The 26,117-nt window shown below is 42.4% G+C and overlaps 1 protein-coding gene across 4 annotated transcripts; it reads left to right on the plus strand.

The window, feature by feature from the left end:
* Positions 1-2,316: 2,316 nt before the first annotated feature.
* On the plus strand, positions 2,317-22,432 carry Mtpap (mitochondrial poly(A) polymerase). 4 transcript variants are annotated; one of them, XM_032884679.1, is made up of 10 exons: positions 2,317-2,515; positions 4,216-4,333; positions 6,210-6,382; positions 6,755-6,988; positions 8,288-8,516; positions 11,043-11,254; positions 11,772-11,998; positions 19,967-20,059; positions 20,348-20,421; positions 21,133-21,536. In XM_032884679.1, the coding sequence occupies exons 5-10, from the start codon at positions 8,472-8,474 to the stop codon at positions 21,490-21,492; spliced, it is 1,011 nt and encodes a 336-aa protein (XP_032740570.1). In that variant the 5' UTR covers positions 2,317-2,515; positions 4,216-4,333; positions 6,210-6,382; positions 6,755-6,988; positions 8,288-8,471; the 3' UTR covers positions 21,493-21,536. The 4 variants fall into 4 exon arrangements, with proteins under 4 accessions (XP_032740570.1, XP_032740569.1, XP_032740572.1 ...); XM_032884678.1 differs by lacking the exon at positions 4,216-4,333 and having other exon boundaries at positions 21,133-22,432; XM_032884681.1 differs by lacking the exon at positions 4,216-4,333 and having other exon boundaries at positions 8,292-8,516; positions 21,133-22,432.
* Positions 22,433-26,117: the final 3,685 nt, after the last annotated feature.

Here is a 26,117-nt window from a genome sequence, read left to right on the forward strand (position 1 = left end):
ATAGTGAGACCCAGTCTCAAAACCAAACCAAACCAAACCAAACCAAACCAAACCAACAACCAAAATTAAATTAAAATAAATTAAATTATAAAACCAGCAAAATCAGGAGGTAGGTTAAGAGGGCTTTGTGGGTAAAGGCACTTGCTGTCAAGCCTGGTGATCTGAGTTCAATCCCTGGTACCCACATGGTGGAAGAAAAGAACAGACTCCTGCAAACTGCCCTCTAACTTCCACATGTACACCTCCAACACGTGTAATGAATTGTTTTTTGAGTGAAAACAACCTCAGAATGAAATTAAATATTTGCAAATCAAATATAAGAGTCTCATGTCCAGAATAAGAGTCTTTTACTAGGAATGCTTCAGGGGCTGAATGTACAGTTCAATGTGGAGAACTTGCCTAATATGCAAATTCTTGGATTCCTGACCTTCATGGGAAAATGTTCTAACTCTTAAAGCAAAGGGCCAACCCCTACCCCACCCCACAAAAACATTCCACTCTATAATAAAAGATAAAACATGCTTTTTGTTTGTGTGTTTTGAATTTATTTTTAGAATAAAGCATGGAAATTATCCTTTCCCGGGAGAGAATTCACGAAGGCTGATAACTACATTAAAAGATGCTCAGACTCCAAAGTGCAAACCCAAAACCCGAGACACTGCCTCACATGCACTAGGATGGGTGATATCAAAAAGAAACAACAAACAAACCAAACCAACAACAACAAAAACAAAATATAGGTTTCTTATTGAGGATGTTGCCCTTAGGCTTAGATGTTTGAACCTTTGGTCCCAGTTGATGGAGCTGCTCTGGTATGTGTAGGGAGTGTGGTCTTGCAGGAGGAAGCATGTCTCTGGAGGTGGGCTTTGAGAGCTCGAAAGACTTGAGCCATTTACGGTGCTTTTTCTCTGCTTTGTGCTTGCAGTTTGAGATGTAAGCTGTCAGCATCCTGTTCTAGGCACCATGCCTTTCCCCTTTGCCCTGCCATTGCCGGCTCTAACTATCTGAAGCTGTAAGTCCAAATAACTCTTTAAAAGTTATCTTGGTCATGATGTTTTATCACGGCAACCGAATAGACATTAGTGCAATAAATCAAAAATTAGCAAATATTGTCAAGAATGTGCAAAACATCAAAACCTCATGCATTTCTTGTGACAATGGAAAAAAGCACAGGAGCTCCACACAAGACGACAGCAGAGATTGGAGAGACTTGCTGTTCTTGCAGAGGACTCTAGTTTAATTCCCAATATCCATCCTGGTTGGCTCACAATTGCTTGTGATTTTAGTTCCTGGATAGCCAAGGCCCTCTCTGGTCTCTGTGGGCATCCACATCCATGTGCATATATACGCTCTGTCACACATAAATGCATAGATATCAAACTAAACACTATGTATTTTTAGTGTTAAAACAGGGGCTGGAGTAGTGGCTAAAGAGTTAAGAACACATACTGCTCTTGCAGAGAACCCAAGTTTAGTTCAATTGCTCCAGGTGAGGAAAGGCAGAGACAGGTGGATCTCAGAGGCTCACTGGCTAGCCGGTCCAGACAAAACTGTGCGGCACACACAGTATAGAGAGCTATACTATCCAGGGTCTGGAAAGACAGCTCAAGAGTTAGAGGACACGTTGCTTTTGCAGAGGATCAGAGTTTGGTTCCCAGCACCCACGTGAGGTGGCTCACAGTTCCTGACATCTCTGGCCTCAGGAGATCTCATGCCCTCTTGTGGCAATTTTGGGCATTGCACTCACATGTACAAATCTACATACAGGTACCTGTACACATAATTTACAAATGAAGAAAAATGAATTTTCCCCTGTTGTGAGATGCAATGCAGGAATATAGTTCAATTAGTAAAATCTGCTTAGAAACAAATGGAGAAAATTGGGGGAAATTTAATTAAAATTTGAGTTAGTGAAAGGAACTCGATAGTGGTACAAACCCGATAAAGTTACTAGCACTTAGCACTTAAAAAAAAAAGATATTTATTTAGGTATTTGGTATTTTAAAAGTGCATATTTAGGGACAAAACAATAACTTTGGTCGTCTGACCTGAGTCTGACTTCTGAGGCTCATTCATCTTCCTTTTCAACAAGATGTGAATAAAACGTAAGAAGTTAAACTCTGCATAATGGAGTAGCAACGCCTCACCAGAGTTCAGTGAGGCAACAGAAAGTTAAATTCAGAACACGTAAGTTTATGCAAACCTCAGCGATTTCCATTTTGACCTCCTCATTTTGCTTTTACGCCATAGTGCCTTCCTAGTTTGACCCAACAGGCTTCCCGTTGTCGCAGTCTCTCGGCGCGCATGCTCGCACAGAAGCCGGCTGACCTCTGGCGTTTACTTCCTGCTGCCGTGACAATGGCTGCTCGCGGCGTGGGGCTCTTGACCCGCTTGCCCCTGTGTTCCCAGAGAAGGAGCCGAGTCCCGCACTCTATTTCCAGGCACCTCAGTTGTCCAGGAACCAGAGTCGCGAGCGTCGGGAGCGAAGAACAGCCTTCGGGGGGTGCGGAAACAGGTGACGGGGCTGGCAGAGACGGGCGTTGGGCGAGCGGCTACCGGCCTCAGGACCTGGTCTCCCGCCTGTTACTGTGGAGGACGACAGCCGTATAAAACCGTGAAATTGTTTAGACAGGGACACAGTTGTTCAACACAAAAAACGTTCGCGGTGGTTATAACAGTAATCAATATTGCTACCCAGTGTTGTTTGCTCCATCCCTAACCTCAGTCTTTTATAATCTGTCTTGGTTAGGCTTACTAGCGCTTTGATGAAAGACCATGACCAAAAGCAACCAGGGACGGAACGAATTTGAGTTACATATTTCGACTTATGTTCACTGAGGGAAGCCAAGGCAGGAACTCAGACTGGTCAGGAATCTGGGGCAGAACCTGATGCAGAGGCCATGGAGGTTTGCTGCTTACCGGCTTGCAACTCGTGGCTTGCTTAATCTGCATTCTTATAACCGGAACCACCAGTCCAAGATGGTACCACCTATATCCCAGAGACACCAATCATTAAAGAAAACGCTTTACAGACTTACCTGCAGTGGAATCTTGATAGAGCCATTTTCTCAGTTGAGGTTTTCTTGCTTCGAATGACTCTGTAAAACTAGCCGGTGCAATATCCCGCATGATGTCCCCAAAGGCTGAATACACTAGAGCCCAATGAACAGCCAATTTTCCTGGTTCTTAGAACCCTCTGCCTAGGAAATGTCTGTATTATTTTGGAGTTTTCAGCACAACCCTTTTGGTAAAAGACTTGCATCCGTTGTTTCAACAGGTACCTTGAAAATGTATACACTTTGTCTGTTGAGATTCCACTCCCATTGAACCGTCCTTGTATCTTAGTAACCTGTGAATAGTTTTCAGAATTCTCCAACAGCCTTGCAAGACATCTGATGTATGTTGAAGTGACTGAATTGGACTTAGCAGAAGCAGCTTCTGTTGAAAATTCTTTAAGTAACCCTGCAAATCCAAATAAGGATTGTGCTAGACACTATTGTAATTTAGCATTTGTGTGGTGGCTTAAGTTTGAGAACATTTTCATATGCTCTTTGGGACATAAAAGAAAAGCTGTGGAGTAGAACAGAAGGCATTATTGCCCCATTACCGTTTAAGTTTTATCTATTTTCGGTGTGCACATGCATGTGTTGTGCGTGTGCGTATGGTTGCATATGTGTGGAAGTGCAAGTGTGTGTAGGCACGAGTGTGTGGCTGATTCAGAGACTAATCAGCACTGCTCTTCCAACCTGGTCATGGAGGCAGGATCTCTCAATCCAGTCAGTCTTGCTCTGGGGACCCTCTAGCTATTGCAGGTGGGCCTTTGCCTACCTGGCATTTACCTGGGTTTTAGGGATCTGAATTCTGGTCTTCAAAATTGACAATCACTTTAACCAGCGAGCCATCTCCTCAGCCCTGTGACTCCATTTTGTAGATGAGAAGGAAAAAAGTAAGTGTACCTTTCAAGCTTTGTGCAAAAAGCATCAGTGAAACTCCGCTGACTGTGAGGCCTTCCTCTTTTCCAGCAGATTACGTTCCACATTCGTATCATTAGGATATGTGGTGAGGGGGGCCAGGCTGAGCCTTTGCATGAAAAGAGAAGGCTAAGGTCAAATTGACAGGAAGCAGAGTAGTCTCTGTCCTTAACATGAAGAAGATAGTCTTCCATACTGCTAAGTAAGTAAACATAACAATTCTGTGGATTGTACTCCTTCCTAGATTCCGAAGTGAAGTACTGCAGAGCTGGAAGACAGTCACTGTGGTGTGCCTGAACTCTTCACACACCTAAGCAAAATTTGAAGGCTGAATGCAAGTTGGCCAGATAGAAAGCGAGCAGGTGGGCATTTCAACAGGGGGATGGAGGCAAGAAAGTTGTTAGTATGTAGTGTGTGGCAGGTATGTAATGTGTTATACCGTGCTATGTGTGGCAGGTGTATAAGGTGTGTACAGTGCCATGCGTGGCAGGTGTGAGGGCAGAAGTGCACAACGAAAGGAGGCACGTGGTGCCAGCAACCTACGCTGTGGCATTTAGACTTCAGTGTACAGGTAGAAGGGTCACATTGGCGGGAGTGTGGAGCATTGATTGAGGGAAAAAACACGGTGGGACAAAAAGGAGTGCCTGAGTCAGGCCTGAGATGAATGATGAAGGTTGATGTGGAGTGGATAGTAGGGCGTGTAAAAGTGTCTTCAGCATTAGAACAGAAGAGGAGGGCACATGTAAGTGTGTCTTCAGCAACTAGGGCAGGAGGAAGAAGATTGGTGTTTCTGCTTGTTTACTCACTTGTTACCGTGCTAAGCGGCCAAGGCCCAGAGTTCTCTGCTGTGCCCTAAGAGACCTGGCTTTGAACTGGTGCTGATGAGGACAGTTGAGGGTCCAGCAGCTTGCATTGTCATAAACCCAAGTCTCCCTCTTCCCCATGAAGTAGTCTTGGAGTTTGCTAAAGTCAAGATAGGGCACTCAGAGTACTTTCTTGGTTTGTCTCAAAGCTTTTGATTTTCATGACTGTTACAACTCCCATTCTATTTAGTCTCTGGAATTTGGTTGGGTGTGCTGGTATCAAAGTTAGTGCTTCTTAATTTATAGAGTCTGTCCTTTCAGACTTAGAAAATGCACTTTAAACTCTCCATCGAAAGTATTTCAAGGGGAAAGTGAGTTGTTCATCTTCTTTTTTGTGGCTAATAAATGTATCTAACTTGTCCTCATCCCTCTCTGTAAAACTCCTTGTCTTTAGAAAGGTTCAAAGAATTTCATTTCTGGATGGTCTTGCATTTCACTGCAGAAGGTGACCTGGAGCATGGGACCTTCCTGTCTATCTTCTGATTGGTGGGGTTACAGACATGTACTTTTCACACTCAATTTTATGTTGTATTGAGGATTGAACTCAGGGCCTTTGTATGCTAGGCAAGTACTATCTCTAGCTTTAGATTTTAATTTTATTTCCCTGCAATAGAATGCCTAGTCGATAGCAAATGGGTATCAATTGTTTGAGATGGAGAAAATCTTTATAGTAACTTACTACAGCATGTTAAATGTTTTGACCATTGTTTGATTATACGTAGACTTGTATTAATTTCCTTTAGGCTTTTCAGTATTATAGATTGTACAGGTTTTGTATGTGTGTATTTGCGGAAGTGTTGAGTGAGTGGTTTTACTTTCTAATTTTTGCAGACTGTTTCCAGCATTGGTCTCAGGTATTCCAAATCACAATTTTAATGAGAGTCACAGAGACTGTAAGATAGGCCGAGGGTGGTGCACACACCATTAGTACCAGCACTTGGGAGGCAGAGGCAGGAGGATCTCTGAGTTTAAGTTTAGCCTGGTCTACATAGTGAGTTTCAGGCCAACCAGAGCTACAGAGTGAGACTTTGTCAAAAGGAAAATAAACTAAAATGTGTACACATTAAGATGAGTATTAAAAGACCAGGGCGTAGACTGTGCAGGTATGCTGTGCTTATGGCCAAGCTTGATCACCTGAATTTGGTCCCTAGAAGCTACATAGTGGAAGAAGAGAACTTACTCCCAAAAGTTTTCTCTGACCTCCATATATGTGCCAATGCACAGCCACATATAGGCTCACAATAAATAAATAAAATTTAAAAATATTTGTTTAGGATAAAACATTTTAATTACATACTTAATCTTCATAAACTTTATCAATATATGTTTTAAATTGTATGTGTGTATTATTAGAAATGTTTTTGTCTCATTGTAGGCACTGAAGACAAGACCCTCCAAAAGAAATTCTCTGAGGTGCAGAAAGAGAGAAGAGAACAGGCCCAGCGGACTGTTTTGATACATTGTCCAAATAATATCAATGAGAAGAAGTTTCTCAAGTATCTGTCCCAGCATGGACCCATCAGTAATCATTTCTTCTACGAGAGCTTTGTATGTATCTAAAGTCTTCCCTAGCTTGGTGGATCTGCTGTGGGAGTAGGTTGGTGCTTTGTCATATGTGAGCGAAGGTCTCTGGCCTGTTTACCCATTCCTTCATTTCTTTAATGAGGCTTGTCTGCCTTGGGTGTGAGAAAAGAAACCCTTATTGCAGTATTTCAGGATTATAGTTGGGGTATAGCTCAGTCATTATCTAGCACACTGAAGACCCTGGGTTCAATCCTCAGCATTGCAGAAAGAAGAGGAGTTGTCAGGACCTTATAATGGAGTGACCCTATAATCTGAGGATGCTATGTTAATGTGTTGAAAATTCGTTGTGAAACATAGTTTGTTTGGTCTTTTTCTTTTCTTGCGCTTTTCATGTAGGGTCTCTATGCTGTTGTAGAATTTTGCCAAAAAGACAGTATAAACTCTCTGCAGAATGGAACACATACTCCAACCCAGAGCACAGAGGCTGCAATTCCATTTAAGTCACGTTTCCTGAACTTAAAGCTGAAGAATCCATCTAACCAAGTATCTGGACAGTCGTTTGTACAAGCAAACAGCCAGTCGCCTCCTTCAAGCAAGAAACTCTTTGAATTGCTGAGTTACGCAGAAAGCGTAAGTTTGCATGTGTATGTTTGTGCATTACAAGCGTTCTGGCACTCTGCTCCATTACCGTTTAGTGGGTACAGGGTTTTATAAGATGTGAAGAGTTAAGATGTATGTGTAGCAGTGTCTGCTAAGAATTGATAGATGTGGTCCCTTGGTTAGATTGTGGGATAAGTAAGTGAGGTTATCTTGATAATTGGTATATGACCTCAAAATTACTATATGGTTTCCTCCTCATATCTTTTAGAGCAGTGAATTGCAGTCATAAATGTCTTCATGGCAAGGCATTCTTGTATCCATTGAATCCATCAAGGTGTACTTTTTACACCTTGGTGCTTGGTTCATTTTCTTTTACAACTCAAATTTTTTTAGTGAATGGAACTGGTTTAAGAAATTCTACTTGGGGGCTGCAAAGATTGCTCAGTGGTCTTGATTCTACTTGGGGGGTTGGAAAGATTGCTCAGTGGTCCTGATTCTACTTGGGGCTGCTTGAATTCTGTGTTTCTTCCCTTTGACACTGGTCTCCCTTTCTGCTCTGACCTTTGTGCTTGTTGTGATCTCTTGTCAGATGCTTCCTTCCTTCCTTTTTGCTGAAACAAAACCTCTATTTACTGCTTACAAAGTTGTTTTTATTCTAACCAAGTTTTATTTTGCTAGTGTTTTTAGTAGTAGTATTAAGAATCAACTTTGGCCAGTTGATGGTGGTACTTGCCTTTATTCTTAGTACTCAGGAGGCAAAAGCAGGGGGATCTCAGAGTTTGAGGCCACCAGCCTGGTCTACGGAGATGGCTCAGTGGGAAAACTGCTTACTGTGTGAATGCGAGGACCCACGTTTAGATCCTTAGCATCCCCATAAAAACAGAGCCGTCAAGGCATGAGCCTGTAGTCCCTGCTCTGGGATGGTAGTACAGAGACAGGTAGCTCTCCATAGCTCCCTGCCCAGCAAGTCTAGCTTAAACAGTGATCTCTGGTTTCAACAAGAGACCCCATTTCAAAAAATAAGGTAGACAGCTTTTGTGGAAGAAACCCAGTCTTAATCTACATAAATACTGAACTGAAAGCTCTTGCGTACACTAATATATCACAGGAGCGCGCGTGCGTGTGTGTGTGTGTGTGTGTGTGTGTGTGTGTGTGTGTGTGTGTGTGTATGTGTATGCACAAGTGTGAGTACATATATGCAAATACATTTTTAAATCTTTTAAGGCTGAAGAAAACAATTTTATCTTTAAGGTAAATTTTGTTAAAGTGAAAATGACATTATTTTACAGAACTTAAACCTCTGTGTATTCTGTCCCTTTCTTTGGCCAGCTAGATAGACGACCAGCTGAATGCTCTTCTGAAAGCCTTCCAGCTCACAGAGGAGAATGTCAGGCTCCGCCATCTCACCTGCTCTCTGATCGAGGACATCGCCGCTGCCTATTTTCCCAGCTGTGTCATCTGGCCCTTTGGCTCCTCAGTGAACACGTTTGGCAAATTAGGATGTGATTTGGACATGTTTTTAGATCTAGATGAAACTGGAAATCTCAGTGATCACAAGGTAACAAGTATCTCTTTGCACCACTATAAAATATTAGAAAAGGGAAGTCTTTGGACCTAATAAAATTATAGCTGTTGACTTTTAATTTTAGTGACCATTAAAGAATGTGGTCCATCTGCCAGTCATTACTTGGAGTTGTGAAGTCTTTCTTTGTGTTGGTCTGGTGTGGGGTCACTTACTGTGCTGCTTCTCCATCTGCAGAAAAGTGGCTTCCTCAGGGTTCGGGGCACTGATGTTCATGTTGAAATGCGTAGGTATGGTGGATATCAGTAGGTTTTAATTGTCCCAGCTGTCCATCCTCTTTTACTTGGTTTACTTGGTTTTGCTTGGTAGTCACATGGTCCCTTACCTACTTTCACACAGACTTTGAACCATCCTGTTTTCTACTTTTTTATGTGACACTTGGTATTCTAGCTCTCAGCCTTTCTGGAAGTTATCTTAGAGTGCAGTCTAGTTTTCTCGAAATCTTAGAATTGCATTTCCTGTTCTAGAATGGTTTTTGTTAGCACAGCCTTGAAAAGATTTGTCTCTAAGAGTTAAGGCCTACTTCTGCCTCAGCCTTCTTGAAGCTGTCCTTTCTTTTCTCCCCACCCTGCTTAAAATAAATCACCCCATCATCATTTTTGTACCTTTTGGATACTTCAGTCTTTTGGGTCTCCTCCTTCCGTGTCTAGCAAGTGACTGGCCTGACCGTCTCCCCTGTGCCCTAAGCTGAGCAGGGCAGGTCTGTGTCTGTGGTTTACCTCCACTTAACTGATATCAGCAAAGAATAGATGACATCAGAGTTAAACGTGTCAGATTTAGTAGGATTAACATGTGTTGGAAATTGGTTTTCTCCAGTTTTGCTGTTTTGATAGAAAGTCTTACACATTTCAGGATTTAGGCAATAAAAGTAAAAATAGTAACTATGCCCCAAGTAGTGTATCCTGTTGTCTGAATGACTGGTCTGGTCTGTGTGCTTAGTTTCTGGGGTTGTTTGTTTGTTTGTTTGTTTGTTTTTCCTCATTAGATTTTCTTCCACGTGTAGTACTATAGGAACAGCAAATATGAGAACCACTCTTAGAGTTAGCTGTTTCTCAGTTTTTCTGTGTATATAATGTATGTGTGTACATACACATGTGTGTGCTTGATAGAGGTCATGGTTCAACATGGGTGGTCATCTGGATATGCACGCACATGAATGTAATTGTCTGTAGAGGCCAGGGTTCAACATGGGGTGTCTTCTTACCTCTCTCTGAGACATCATCTCTTACTGGATTCAGCACTCTGATTGGCTACACAAGCTGTCCAGTAGCACTGGTTGTATGCAGACACTTGTCCATGGAGCTGTTTTCTAGCCCTATTTGTCAAAGTTTTGTTTATTTGGTGGGCAAACGGTATATTTTTTATCATATTAGTCATATAGTTACATTGTTTTACTAAGGTGCAGGGTTTATTGGTCTGATTAGCCTACATCTTCTCTTGCTTTTTTATATCATTCATTCTAAGCTCCATTATGCTTTGGTGACAGTTGGTGTCTCAGATCTCAGTGGCCTTCCACATGGGCTTACTATCTTACTGAGGCTGAATCCAGAGCAGCTTAGCATCAGCTCTCTGGCCATCCCTTTCTTTCTGGCAGCCAGGCTGACTCACGTGTCTCTGCCTGTGTCCTTCCTACCAGTGAAAATGCTATGGCTTGTTCTGATCCTACCTAAGAATGATCTAGGAAGCCTCTGCTCACATACAAAGCCACACCCACCTGGGCACAGGGAAACTCAGCGCCACAGGGCAGCTTCACTGACTGACCTTGGCCTGGTCATACTTCCCAACTCTTTTCTCTGCCTCTCAGTCCACTGCTAAGAACTGGGGGGAAAGAACACAGGATGTGTGTGTGTGTGTGTGTGTGTGTGTGTGTGTGTGTGTGTGTGTGTGTGTGTGTGTGTGGTGTGTTGTCACCTGCACCTCTTCCGTATCTTTACTTATGAGAGAGCAAGTCTACAAGTCTAGCCTCACCCCTCTACTCTCTGCTCTGCAGATTAGAACCTTTTTTAAAAGCCATCTTGGGATGAGTTAATTTAAAATACATTTGTTACTATTTGTTTGAAATGGATGATCTTTTTCTTTGTTCACTTTTCTGTTGACCTCTACATAAGGAAGCCTTCGTGCTTTGATTTCTCTTGCGGATCTGTCATTCTTCTGCCTGTATCCTCCCACCTTTGTGAGTAAAGTGTCCATTGGGGTGTTGGCTGGCTAAGTGGAAAGGGCAGGCGTTTGTTCAGAGCATTAGTTCTTCATGTACATACTCAACTGCAACGCATGTGTTAGTCTTAAGTCAGTGCTTTTGCAGGTTAGCCCTTGTATTTCACAAAACCCGAAGACTACCAAACAGCTTTAAGTCTATTTTACTATGATCCCATATGTTTCAGTGCTGCTTTGTTTGGCTAAAAGTTACTTAGACTCTTAAATTCTAAATCATCCTTTCTCTAAAGTTTAAACAAAAATTTCTTTTCCTCCAAATCCCCTCATAATCAATGTTTTCATATTCAGAATACAGGGAATTTTTTAATGGAATTTCAAGTGAAAAACGTTCCCTCTGAAAGGGTTGCGACCCAGAAGATCTTATCTGTAATAGGAGAGTGTCTTGACAATTTTGGCCCTGGCTGTGTGGGTGTTCAGAAGATACTCAATGCTCGCTGTCCACTGGTGAGATTCTCCCATCAGGGCTCTGGATTCCAGTGTGATCTGACTGCCAACAATAGGTATGACCTGTAAATGACTCACGTAGATGTGGCTGCTGAGGTCTTAGCTTAGCTCGGAGCTTTTACCCATGCTTGAGTACTGAGTAGTCTGTTTTCATGAGTCACCGAGTGGGGTGTGATGGCACATACCTGTGATCCCATGCTGGGAGTGTGAGTCAGGGGGCTGTAGTTGTCACTGGCGGTGACTGTGGTTGATATTTGACCATTTACACTGAGTTGAATATTGGGAATGCATGGCTGGTCGGCTTTGAGCAGGGTTTGATGTATCTCAGGCTGGACTCCAGCTTGCTTTATAGCTGGGGCTGCTCTTCAGCTCCTTGTCGCCATGCCCCCGCCTCCCATGTGGCCTGAACTGCAGTGCTTGTCACCACACCAGCCAACATAGTGCTGTGGTTTAATCACGGTTTTCAAAATGTAGGCAGAAACAGTGAGATCTGTTCCCAGATGTGTCTTTTATATGACCGTTGTGTCTTAACTTGGGGTTTGAAGTTTTTATTTTTACCTTTCTGTTTTGAAGTATTGCTTTGAAAAGTTCCGAGCTCCTTTATATATATGGCTCCCTGGATTCAAGAGTAAGAGCTTTGGTGTTCGGTGTGCGATGCTGGGCTCGGGCACATTCGTTAACAAGCAGTATTCCTGGTGCTTGGATTACAAACTTCTCCCTAACAATGATGGTCATCTTTTTCCTCCAGAGAAGATCACCCCCCATTCTCCCAACTCTGGATTCTCTAAAGTCCATGGCAGGTAAGACTAGAAGTGGCCTTCTTTCTTTTTGACACTGGCTAGACATTTACCCTGTAGAGTCAAAGCGCATGTATTTGTAAGTCATGTCATTTATGCTTTTGTTTTTAAATCTAAAAATACACGGGTGTAAATTTTAATTCTGATTACAAATTTTAAGTGGTGTGTGTGTGAGTGTGTGTGAGTGTGTGTTCACCATCATTCATAGGAGCTGGTGTTGTCAAGCTCGGCCTTTGGAACTGAGAGTTGTGCTTTATTTGTGTCCATCGGCAACTTGTTTATCCTACCCCTCCAACAGCGGAGCCTCTCACTTGGCTGGTCTAGTCTGAGATGAAGTTGAAAATGGACATAGGTCCAGCCGTGGACCTGATCACAGTTCCCAGGCTTTCCAGACTGCACTGTGGTGTCTGAAACTGTTTCCTGATGTACAGATTCTCAATGTACTTAAGTTTGAGTTTAAAATTAGTCCTACATATATAGTGTTTTAAATTCAGCATGCTATTTATGTTATGAATAAATTGAAATTTTGATAGCTTGCCAGAAGAGATGGAAAAGTATTCTAATCTGGAGAAGGAAGAGAGTTCAGGGTACATATGTACACACCTTTATAGTTGTCCCATTGTACATGTTGCTCTGAGGTAATTCTCAAGTGTATGTGGGTCTTCTCTTCTTAAAATAACCCTGAAGGGATTTTATTCCTATGTAATGAGTCATGAACTGTGTGCTGGTGTTTAAAGCCATCTGCTGTCTAAGCGACAATGTCTTCTGCCATTCCTCCCTGTGTGCTCCCATACTCACCCACACTATGGTTCTCATAATTTTTTTATCTGCTCCTTTAGTCATAATTAAATTTTTGCCTGGAATGTGCTTTCTCTTCTCTCAGACTAAATTATCTCTCTCTGCTACCTTCCCTTAATTCAAATCACAAGTTCTTGAAAACGCAGCAAATGTTAGTATAGCTCACAACTGAGCTAAAAAAAAAGCTGAATCAGTGGGTTGCCAGGGTCAGCAGGGCGGGGTGGGACTTGGTCTCAGGTCTGAGCCTGAAACAGAAGGCAGCAGCCATGTCTGTGGCCCCTCTTCCCTGGAATCCTTCTTTCACAAAGTATTTAGTGACTGTGTGTCAGACAGACGGTTTCCAATAGCTGACACAGTATTTAGTGACTGTGTGTCAGACAGACGGTTTCCAATAGCTGACAACCTGAAAGGCAAGACAGAAGCAAAATGAAGGTGGATTCTCAGCAGCGAACAGCTTAGAAACAGCCTCTCTTACTCTGCTGCTCGGTGCGCTGACATTTAACACTGAGAAGTCAGCCTGTCATGAGCGCTTGGGATCTGGAGGCTGGAAAAACAACAGCAACAACATGGAGCGGGCTACTACTCTGCTCCAGTCTCAGTCTTTAGCCTGAGTCAGGCCTTCTCTGGCCTGCCCTGGCCCCTCCCCCAGCCTCAAGGACTCCCCTGGCGTTGTTCCCACAGTTCTTTCCCTTCCCTCCAGCTCCTGAGTGCTCACAGAGATTGTTCATGATCAGGTATCTAATGGTCTCATTCTCTTTCTTGGAATTCTTCAATATCTTCCTGGTATCTACCAGTAATTTTAATTCAAGAGTATTGTTTATAAACAGGCTAAAGCATGTGTGAGAGATGGGCCTGTAGTTCAGTAGTCCAGCCCTTGCCTAGCAGATACAGGGCTTGCAGTTCATTTCCCCTGTAGCCTCCTCCTTTAAAGTATTCATGCTAAGTCATTTAAAAATGCTTAGTTTTCATGCTAAGTCATTTAAAAATGCCATAAGAGATTATTTTAGGAATTCCTTAGTTTTCCACTTAAAGACATCCAGCCATTGATTTTTCAAACTTGATAAGCAGTTAGTTCTTTATAATACATTGTAGATATGGTTGTCAGTCAGTTCAAAGCAGAATTTATTTTTTGCTTACTTTTTAATTTTTGGTTTTAAAATGGCCATGAAAGAACTTTTCTTAACATTCTTTACTTTAACATTACTTAACGTCTGTTAAGTATGTGGTAGAAATCACTTTGAGGTGAACTTAGTTGGAATGTTTTTTCCTGTTTACATATTTAGAGTTATGGCATTAGTACTTGCTGATTTCCATAAAGCTCATATTAGTGTTGATTAAAAAGTCTGTGGCTATGAGAAAAAACAATGTTAAACTCAAAAAATGTAAGACATCTTGGGAACTCTGTCATTAACTGCCTGAATGGCTTTCATATTTGATTTCTTCTGAACCTCAGAATAGGATATTCTTACAAGTTTGTTCTCTTTGAAATGATTTTGTTTTCTTGCTTGTTTATTTAATTCCCGGAGTGCCCTTCAGAACCTCTAGATCTTTACAGACCACCGTTCAGATCCTAGGCTGAGGTGAAAGCCTGTATTCTCAGTATTGCATACCTGCCCTCTGTAACCTTCCTCTTGATTGTCGCCTCCTCTTTTTCTCCTGGGACTCTTCTCTGGCTGGTCTCAGGTGACTGTGTCCTCTCTGTACCTGCTCCTTCACCTCTCCCCACCCATGCCTGCTGTGCTCTCGCTCTGTCATACCGCCATCCGTGGAGAACGGTCCTGCTGCAAGATGAGTCAGGACAGCAAGACAGACCCTGTGCCGCATGGCTTTCATTTGCCCTGCAAGAAATGGTGCTCCGTGTGCTCCCATGGGCTGGGCACACATCTCCTTCAGCAGCACACTGTTGTAACCATGTAACGTACTGCAGGAATCACAGCTTTGCTCTCTCTGGGACTACCCTGCCAGCTCTTAGCAATATAGCTTGATTTTTACCTCTTTATTTCTTATATAAAATATATCATCACAGTATATATTCTCTTGGATCTGACTTTCCAGCATTATCTTTGGGAGCCACAATCATAATAGTATATTTGGGAATTACTCATTCCATTGAGGAGGATGGCATGGGTAGGATGAAAGGAAATATGTAGGGAGGAAATTGAAAAAATATAAACAAAGTCCTAGGGATTCTGTTGCATAGGTAATTTGGAGAAATGAGGTAGACGTCATTAACGAGAAGATAAATGTAGAAAACATGGGAAGTAAACAATATGAGCTCTATGTGCTTGTGCATGTAGCCAGTTTGAATAGTATTTTCACCTTTACTCTGCATTTGATGCCATCACATATCAGTCTGAATGAACTAAAAGTGGGAGGACAAAGACAATAATGGGAATTATTCATCATCCTCTTACTTTATTAATAAGGTTGTAAGATTACCTCTGTCCAGATTACCATCTGTAGCTCTGTCGGGTTTCTGTGGGGAGGGGTACACACCTCTACTCCTGGAGCAAAGTCACGCATTCCACTGACCTTTGCTACCTTTATTTGTCCAAAGGAAAATAATCCAGTTTCATCTTTAATAGAGAAAGTAAGTCTGTCATCTCCAGTTCTCATCTTCATGCCTTCCCTTCAGTCTCAGATGAAATGCTCTCTGGTATTTTCTGGGCTATTCCCTGTGTCTGTCTTGTTTGTGATGACAGTTTTTCCATATCAACTGTGTACCAAAATGTAGAACTACCTAAAGCCACATTTTGAAGTCCTCCCAGAGTGTCCTCAGCAGCTCTGCATCAGGGACTCGGGCTCTTTTCTACAAACATTGGGCTTGCTGACCTCACTTCCTGGAAGTCCCTCTCATCCATAAGATTTGATTGGGAGTTTGCCCTTGAAGTTCAGTGAGTCTGAATAAATCAACTTTTTCCTTTGTAGATTATACTTTTGAATCTTTGTAAACTCTGCCTAACCCTAGGTAATAAAAATGTCCTTAAAGTTTCTTTGGTTAAGTGTCATGTTTTACACTTAGTCCTGTTATCCATTTCAAGTTAGTTCTTTCTGGCCTCTGAATGTCCAGTTATTCTTAGCACTGTTTGCTTTTAAAGCAGGGTACACTTTCTCTGTCGAGTTCTTTTTGTACCCCCACCAAAACCCAGTGGCAGTAAATTGTCCATATTTGTGTGTGTCTATTTCTGTACCGGTGCTAGTGTTCAGGCGGTGTCTGTCTCCCTCTTAGACTGTAATGCTTACTGTGGCATAATGTGATTGCTACAAGTTCATTCTGTTCAAACCTGCTGTGTCTGTCTACAGAGAATTCTGCTAGGTCCTCGGAAGGGTTGATGTCTTACTAGGGTTAGTCCAGTTATTTGTGTTCTTAATCAATTGAGTTGACAGTTTCATACATATATTTTGGTCACATGTCTCTTCTCCTCCACTCCTCCACTTGTCCTCTCCCTTTCTCCCACCAGATCTTCACCCCACTTTCACATTAGTAGTCAAAGGTGACTGTCTATCATATCAGACAGACATTGTCCATGTTTGGGTGATACTTAAAGAAGGAAAAGGCTAAAACACCAAACCGTTTATCGTGCTTGAATGCTAAATGCTTTAATGTGGAAAAAACAAAGATGGTCTTACCTTAAATCAAATTGCCTTTGAGTTTCAATATTTTCTATGAAATCTTTTTAGTGAAAAGAACACCGTGCGGCTAGTTTTGTATCAACACACAAACTAGAGTTATCTGAAAGGAGGGGGGCCTTAATTGAAAAATGCCTCCATAAGATCTAGATATAATTAAGCACTTAATCTTTATCTTTAGAGGTTTTTTGGTCTCACAATGTCTGGGCATTTTTCTCCTTACAGATCTTTTGCTTATATATTATGCTTCCCAATTTTGTTTCCATGTGTCTTCTGTATGTGCAAATATATGTGTCTCTGCATTTGTCTGTTTCTTTTGTTCTTTCTTCAGCTGTTTTTTCTATTTGTATGTTTTCACTTTATCTTACTTTTCTTAAGCTGCCTGTATTCTGGGACAAAAAAAGCTGTGGACATGGGTTGGTGGGGAAGTGGAGCACTGAGAGGAGTTGGGGAGGGAAATCAAAATATATTGTATGGAAAAAATGTTTCCAATTTAAAAAACTACTAACAGAAAAATTAGAGTCATATTACAAATACTTCTGTAAACACAGTCAATTAAAAACCCAGAGCCTTTCTCTACTGATGTATTTATCTTAGGGTTTCTATTGCTGAGATGAAACACCATGACCAGAACCTAGCTTATGTGTCCACACTGCTGTTCATCATTAAAGGAAGTCAGGACATTGAGTTTGTTAGCCATCTACTACTGTACCCAATGAGACTCCATTGGAAAAATCTTTCCTTTCTGATTGATCGTCAATTGGAGATAGCTTCTGGTGGACTAGGATTGGGGACTTGTGTCTCATTTCCCTCAAACCTGGGTCCCCATCTAGTGTAGACCGGTGCAGGCCCTGTGCATGCTGCTACAGTCTCTGTGAGTCCTTATGGGATTCAGTCCTGTTTTGTCTGTGAGGCTTTGTCTCCTTGGTGTCTTTATCCTCTCTCCCTTAAGCTCTTTCTGCCTCCTCTTTGGTGGAGTTCCCTGGTCCCTGAGGAGAGGGATTTGATAAAGACCTTCCATTTAGGACTGAGTGTTCCAAGGCCTCCCACTCTACACAGTTTTGAGTCTCTGTATTTGTTCCTATCCTTTCCTGGTGGAAGCTTCTCTGATGATGAGCAATATATTGATCTATGAGTATAGCAGAATGTCATTTGAAATTATTTTATTGCTATGTTCTTTTAGCAGAACAGTGGTATTTGGTTTTCCCTTAGGTTCATGGCCTATCTAGTCAGGTTCTTGGCCACCCAGGCAGTGTTGGGCGTGAGTTTCATCTCATAGGAGTGGGCCTAACTCCAATCAGATAGTGTGGTTAATTGTTCCCACAACTTCCATGCCATTGTTGCAGTAGTGTCATGCAGGCAGGTCACCATGGTAGATCGAAGAGTTTGTAGCTAGTTTGTTTGGTCTTTACCTTTCTCTTCTGGTGGTGTACAGAGTACGAATGCTGCTCAATAGTAGTGAAGGTTCTAGTGGGTACCAGCTTGGCTTCTGTGTGATTAGTGAGCTATGTAGATGATGTCTTCAGCAGTAGGTCTTACCGTCAGTTTGTAGCCAGTAGCCTTGGCAGTAGCTTGGGTTGCTTAGGGGTTTCCATGGGCCCCTTTGTTAGTAATGTTATAAATCAGAGACACATTTCCTGGGGTGTGGGTGGGGCACAGCTGCTAAAAGACAGTTAATATATTTGACTTGTGCTGTGTCACAAAAAATAGGAGCTATGCGTGGTGGCACATTCCATTAATCCCAGCACTTGGGAGGCAGAAGCAGATGGATCTCTGAGTTTGAGGCCAGCCTAGTTTACAGAGTGAATTCTAAGACAGCCAGAGCTACACTGAGAAACCGTGTCTCAGGATGGGGGATACACACACGCACGTGTGCATGCGCACGCACGCGCACGCACACGCACGCACACACACACACACACAAACAAAATATATATATATATAATCTGTTACTTGACTATCAATATATATATGTATATATGTTGTTGTAAAAAATATAAAAAATAAAAAAGTAGGGCTGTCTTTTACCTTGCTAGGTCCTGCACGGCGCAGTGCCCCAAGATATCTGCTGGATATCTTGCCAGAAGCACACATTCCAATTCCTTGGCAGCCCAGCCCAGTTGCCCCACACTCCATTACACTTAAATCTACACATGAAAGAACGCACAACACAATAATCTTTGACCCAGTTGGTGAGACGTAATTGCCCACCTAAACATACAAAGCCCAGTACCATCCATCCCTTAAGAACATTAATAACAACCTGTAAATACACAGAGTGGAATCTTAACACCACCTGCCATATTGTCCTGCCACGCACAGCTTCTCTCTCTCTCCGTCCTGTCTCTTCCTCATTTCTGTCCCAGTCTCCTCCTCTTCCTTCAAACTTCTCTCCCACCCATCCTTCCTTCTCCTCCAATGACAGGCCTCCTTCTATCCTGTACCTGCCCCTCGCCTGTACTTTACAAATTCAATGGAGAGGAGGTTCTGGTGAAGTCACCTGAGTCCCAAGTCCTTGACTAGGCAGCTGTCCTTGGGGCAGGGGAATTAGCATCAAAATACAGATAACTTCGGGGCAAACCACAACTTATATATGTGTCTACTTCTTTATTTCAAAGAAGTAAAAGTTTTCCTAGCTGTGTGGTAATGTGTTGGCTTTGTGTTGTTAGAGCTTTGGGCGTGTGGTAAGGCTGCACACTGTAGTGGAGGATACATGGGAATTTTATATATATTTGAGCAGAAGAGGAAAATGTAGATCCCTCCATTTCTTCCCTTCAAAGGCATGTATGTCCTCATTATGTGTTTATACCCCAAAATCAACAAGCTGAGAATAAGTCTCTAACACATGGGCCTTTGGGGACACTTCAGATTCAGACTGAAACGGTAGAACACATAACACTGCAAGGGAAATAGCTCAGAAATGTAGATCTTAGTTTGTAAAAAATGTAAAATACATTAAATAAAGAGAGATTTTCTCTTTCTAGTTTTCCCCTGGGAATTATAGACATCCACAGTTGTTCAGGTTATAAAGTGTCTGCTATAGAATAGATATGGTTGTGGGTCACAGGAGAATGGTCTTTTTATTCCTAGACTGGGCCAGTCTGGTGAGATCATGCCTGTAGTCAAAATGCCGTTAAGGATGTGTTTGATAAATTAACAGTTTTTAAACCCCTTTAAAACAACTAGTTTTAATCATTCGATAAAAACATAAAACAATGTTAAGGTTGGAAAAGAAAATCGATCTCTGAGTGAGGATGTCCCGAAGTTTGTTTAGTGGAAGGAGGTAGAAACTGCCTGTTTTCATTCATTTATAACTAGAAAACTCATTACTTCAAAAGATGGGTTAGTGCAATGAAGGGAATGTAGCACTCGTTTCCACTGTTGTGAGATTGTTTCAAATCCTGTGTAAGTGGAGTTTGCAGATCTATGAACTAACTACAGATAGCATGACTAATGATAGGACATTGGCATTTAACTGGGTTAACTCATAGTCTGAAGGAAGAAATACTTTACAGAATGAAACTCTCTTTCTGTGTGTTTAAGATGCTGAAGACAGATGTATTCTAGAGGGAAACAATTGTACATTCATCCAGGACATAAATAAAATCAAACCTTCTGGAAACACAGAAACACTAGGTAAGTCTCTCTCTCTCTCTCTCTCTCTCTCTCTCTCTCTCCTCCCCCCCTCCCTCCCCCTCCTCCTCTCTCTCTCTCTCTCTCTCTCCCCTCCTTCCTCCCCTCTCCCTCCCCCCTCCTCCTCTCTCCCTCTCCCCTTTCTCTCTCCTTTCTCTTTCTCTCTCTCCCCTCCCTCCCTCCCTCCCTCCCTCCCTCCCTCCCCCCCTCTCTCTCCCCCCTCCCCCTCCCCCTTGTTCCTTTTTTGGATTCTGGATTCTGACAGATTTTCTTCATCTTATTTTCTTGCAGAATTACTACTAAAGGAATTTTTTGAGTATTTTGGCAATTTCGCTTTCAATAAGAATTCCATAAACATCCGACAGGTAAAGACTGTGTCAGCATTTGTTGTAAGCTGGCTGTCTTCTGTACTAGTGTTCTCATTCCATTCACTTGTGAAGTACTTTAAAGACTGCTAGATCTGAGTAACAGTCATGAGGTAGCGCTGGGATGGGCTGTGGCACTTGACTGAGCTCAGCATCCAGGGAACTGCAGAACAGGAGGCAGCTCTGGCATCTGATGTTGTCGCAGTACCGCAGTGCCGGGATTGCAGGCATGTGCTACCACCACCCTGATTCCTGGTCCCTAGGATAGATCTCTCTGACTGCTTCCCTCAGCTTCAGTGGTTGAGGCTTAATTTAGTACATGCCACTTTACAAAGATTGACTTTATCTATACTTTATTTGTATTTTCTCTCTCTCCCTTTCTCCCTCCCTCCCCTCCATTTCCCTTCCATCTCTTGATTCAGGCCATTCTCTTTTTAAGTAGAAGTTGTATTATGTAAAGAGGGTTTTATTTATTAATGACCTTGTCCAGATACCTGTCACCTAAGCATTGACATCATTATTCATAGATGATAAATCTAAGTAATTGTCTTCAGAGAATACTCGTAAAAGTCTGGCCACACGTGCCCTCACGTAAATGCATCTGTGCAAAGACCCCTGGGACAGCAGTTCTGTACTCTGCCTTAGGCTGTCTTGTGTGTTCCTGGGAGCTAAGTCCTTACACATGTGTGTCTTCTCTGTTGCGCTCTGCAGGGAAGGGAGCAAAACAAGCCCGATTCTTCTCCTCTGTACATCCAGAATCCTTTTGAGACATCTCTTAACATAAGCAAAAATGTGAGTCAGAACCAGCTACAAAAATTTGTGGAATTGGCCAGAGACAGTGCCTGGATTTTGGAACAGGAAAAAAGGGATCAGCCTTCTTCCAGTAGCCATCCCTGGGGGCTGGCTGCCCTCCTGCTGCCTCCTGGGGCAGGCCAGACATCTCTCTCCCGGAAAAAGAAGAAGAAGCCGATGAGTGAAAAAGTCAAAGGCTTGTTAGCATCCATAAAAAGTAACAGCCCTGACCGTTCTACAGATGCCAGTGGAAAGAGAGCCGTCAGTACACAGGCGTGATGGTAGCCTTTTGGACTTCTGGGAAGAACTGCCACCAAATGTTAGCAGGCCTTAACATTTATATATCTGACGTCATCACCCTTTTACTTGGTCAGAAGTTCTGGATATTTTCTTCCAATCAGGTGGAGTTTATTAAAATATCAGTGGCAAAAAAAATTGTAAAAGACATATTTGAACTCTGCAAAGTGAATGATAAAATGAATTTTTATCATCAATTTGGTTGATAGTTCTGTCAGTCTCTAGTTGGAAATCATTTCAAACCCCTTTCAGTTATTATCATATATAGGTAATGAATGCAATAAAGCTTCAAAATTTGTATTTTTAGTATCTATTTTCAATCAAAGTTCTCTTAGTAGGTGTTTTGTCTTCTGAATGAATATATATAAATATATACATATATAAGTATATATATATATATATATATATATATAAATATAAAAATAAAGCAGTGGGCTTGTGTCCCATCAGGCTCCTTAGGCAGACCTTGTCTTTGTTGATTTCCTGCTCTTCACACACCCTCCCACTTTTCTCCCCACTAACCCTCAGTTGGATTTTGCTTCATGTATGAGTGACTGTTCAGCTACTCCGCCCTTCCCTCCCCTAAGGTCCTGCTCCCAAAGGTCCCCAGCGTTTTATGACCTGTACCTCATACATGCTTATGCTTCATGTAATATCAAATGTGAACCCAAGGTTCACACTGGAGAGGAAAGGTACAGCTTTGTCCTCCTGGATGTGGGGGACTTCAAGCAAAGTTCCCCCATTCCCAGTTAAACAGGTTGGGTAGGATTTCCCAAACTGTGTCTCTAACACATAAAAATGCAGACTGAACTTCAGTCACTGTGTCCTGTGTTCCAGTCAGATATGTAGAATTGTGGATATATTGTACTTTCAAATCAAATTTTATTTTTGTTTTCAAGAATAAAACCCTGTTTCTACTGAATTATGATAACAGTATTTCTAATATTTCTTCACTTCTGCTTTTGAGATCTCTCTGTAAGAAACGATACATACACAGAGAAATAGATTTTACATTCTATTCTGTGCGAAGTAGCTTTCTTTGTGAGATAGAGATGGTGCAGTTTAGAAGCCATCTCCTTGGTGGGTCACTTTCTTGGCTGCAGAATGGGGGTAGTAATAACGCCCTCTGCTGTAGGATGTATAACGGCTAGCTGAGGTATAAGGAAGGTGCCCATCACAGTGTTACAGGCTGACACAACTTTAGCTTTTGTGTGTGTGCCTAATGACAAACCTTGGAGCAGGGCCAGGGACAAGCACCGCATTCTCTCCTGTTCTTTAAGATCTGTGCACATGCAGCCTGCTGGGGATTTATCATTAGTATTACCATGTAACTGGGTCAAGATGTGCCATTTACACTCCTGAGGTCCATGTCAGTCCCTGGAGTCTAAGCACTTGGAGGGATGCTCAGCTTACTCTCCACCATGCTCCTGCCTTGCTTTTGACTGGGACATTGGGGGGCGTAACTTCAGTCCTGTGTGTCCTGGGCAAGCACTTGTCACAAGATAAATCCTAAAGTTCATAGTCTTTAATATTTTCCTGCTATTCAAAATTTAACCTTAGAGCAGGTAGTGGTAAACTTTTTAAAGTTTTCGGACAGAATTCTAAGGAATTGGAATAGTTTGAGAAAGTCTTCCCCAGGGGGTTCTGAAGGGCGTCTGCCCAGAGGGCTGTGAACTCACATCTGAAGCCAGACCAGTGGCAGTGTTCTAATGGTGTCCAGCAAAGGCATTTGTTCTTGAAGCTCATTTAGCTGACCAAGAGTTTTGTGTTAATTTTAAAAGCAATTAATTAGAGTTTCTAGCAAATGATTCTATTTCCCTAGTCACAGGTGTTTGATCAGAAATTTATAAAAACATAATTTTTTAAATTTAGATTTACTAAGCACATAGGTACATGTATATGTTAATATTCTGTTTTTTTTAAAAACTTACAGCCTATTGTCTCTTACCTCGACAATGATAATCTGTCTCACTTTTCCCATTAAGATGTGTATGTGTGTGATGAATTTTAATGCATGAAATTCTGTTATAGTCACTGTTGATCTGGCTGGCCACAGACTCACTATGAAGTAAAAGATGAGTTTGAACTCATGATTCTCTGCCCCCGTCTCCCAAGTGCTTGAATTACAGGTATAAATCACCATACCTGGCTAAAATTTTTTAGTATGCAATTTTAAAATAAAGGTCTTAGGAACTTTTTTGCTGTAACATTCTTGTTAGAGGGAAGTAGGTGTTTTGTTCTTGTAGGGTGTGTCTTCCTGCTGGTGCTGTTTACGTGTTCTCTTCCTGATACCAAGGTCAGTTGATGCCCAAGACCCTTTCACGATCCATTTAGGGATTCTACCATTGAGCTATAGCCCAGCCCCATAGTAAATAATTTTAAACTGTATTTAACTGAATATAGACTACAGATAATATATTTCCTCATATCTTTAGTATAACAGAGCCATGTGTGTGTGTGTGTGTGTGTGTGTGTGTGTGTGTGTGTGTGTGTGTGTGTGTGTGTGTATGTGTGTGTGTGTAGGCCAGAGTTAAGCCTGAGTATCTTTTTCAGTCACTTCCCACCTTGTTTTTTGAGACAGGCTTACTCATTTAACTTGGTACTCACCCGTTTGATTTGCTAGGCTGGGACAGCAAGCCCCACGGATCCACTACTGGGACTGCAGCTGCACATTGCCATCTGCAGCTCCTGCATGAGTGCTGGGATCAGACTCAGGTCCAAGTACCTCCTCTGCTGACTGCCGACCCAGCAATCTCCCTTCCCCTCCGCCATTTTTTCTTTTTTAATTATAAGAATGTGTGAGCAACTTGGCAATGATCTTCCTGAAGTAAAACTACACGGAAAGGACGGATATTCAGGCCTTTCCCCAGGTGTCACTAGGCTTTCATTGTGTAGTTTTTACCTGTCACAGCTTTATTGAGTTATGAAAGTAACTTTGGTAGATTACCTGGATCAAATGGATTTGAGCTCTGCGCTTCCAAGGATATATAGCCCAGTAGACTAAGTCCTGAGATTATTGCCCACCTTTAGGAAATTGGATAATTAGCCAGAAATGGTCTAGGAATTGAGAAGTAGCCTCAGGCAGTTTGGGAAAACAGCGCTGTCCGTCACAGCCAGAGGTCTCACGTGTGCGGGAGAACGGGGAGAGCAGCTGGGATAACCTTGCTATTGTAATAACCTGGTCATTACAGCGCTCCTTTCCTTTCACTACACTATAGGCAGACGAGGGCAGGCAGGACTAGGTTTTAGATGCGCCTGGAATTTCAGAGCCTTAAAGAAGGGCTATTTTGAACTCCTAGCCCATTGGCGTGGCAGTAGAGGAAGGCTGTATTCGCATGTCTGAATAAGAAGTACAGAGACGTCTGCTGCAAAGCCACGGGAAGGGCCAGCCACAGAAAGGCAGCAGCTCCACTGTGAGCTCTCTGCTTCCCGGAGCGTGGCGTCTGATGGTGAGTAGCTGTCACTGTTCGGTCTGCTAACTGGTAATGGATCCCTCAAAATCTTAGCCTTTTGTGAGTCCGAGTGTTCGAGACCAGGAGGTGTATATTAGTGCTTAAGAGTTGAACAAGGCCGTTGTACCGGTTTGTTTGGCTTTTGTTTGTTTGTTTCTTTTACTTATTTTCCAATTTGATTCAAACCTAGACATATCTGGGAAGAGGGAATTTTCACTGGGAAAATGCCGCTGTGAGCTTGGCCTATAGACAGGTCTGTTGGACAGTTCCTTGATTAACTGTTATTGTGGAATGGCCCAGTCAGTTGGGCAATGCCACCCTGGGCCAGTGGTCCTGGATGCATAAGAAATAAACTGAACAAGACCCAAGCATGCCAGTGACCAGCAGCCTCTTAGCTTCTGCTTCAGTCCTGCCTTCAGGTTCCTGCTCCAGTTCCTGCCCTGACTTCCCTCATTGCAGAATATTTCTGGTTTTGAATTTTTGGATTAGGGATGCTCAGTGGGTAAGACCTCTGTAGTCATCCCCATTCAAGTACCTGAAATCGGAAGCACTCTGGTCCCAGCATTTTGGATTAGCACTGCTCAACCTGTGCCATACCTGGAGTTCATGAAGTCTAATTAATGAAACTCTAGGTTGTTTCTTCTTCTGGTTGTCGTTGAGTGTACAGCATTGAGGACCATGATTCATGCTGTGTACTCAGATGAACCGATGTGATGAGCACATTATGAATCTAGGGTGCATTGTGTCCCCTGCCACCAGTTCTTTCAATGGGTCACTTGGTAAGGTCCTATCAGGAAGCTTCTGTGACAGTTTCTGGATCTGGGCTCAGAGGAATGCATCTGCCGTTCTCATTAAACTTGCATATGTTTATTCGGCCTGGGCTAAGCAAGAAGGCATGTTCTGCTGACCATAGAAGGTGGTCCTCAGAGCTGGCTGCTGTCTTGCAGGGAAGCAGGCAGTAATCACGTCTAATTTCATGTGGATAATTGTGAAAGTAGACTGGGAAGCTCACTGGGCGTGCAGAGATCATTCCCCAGTTTGGACAGTTAACTCATGGCAAAGGGTTTGAGTCTATAACTCACTGGCTTGCCGCCTGTGTTTTCAGTCTAAACAATTTCCATCCATTCTCTTATTATTTATTACTGGCATTGATAA

This window comes from Rattus rattus, chromosome 14, assembly GCF_011064425.1.
Source record: "Rattus rattus isolate New Zealand chromosome 14, Rrattus_CSIRO_v1, whole genome shotgun sequence".
NCBI classification, from domain to species: Eukaryota; Metazoa; Chordata; class Mammalia; order Rodentia; family Muridae; genus Rattus; species Rattus rattus.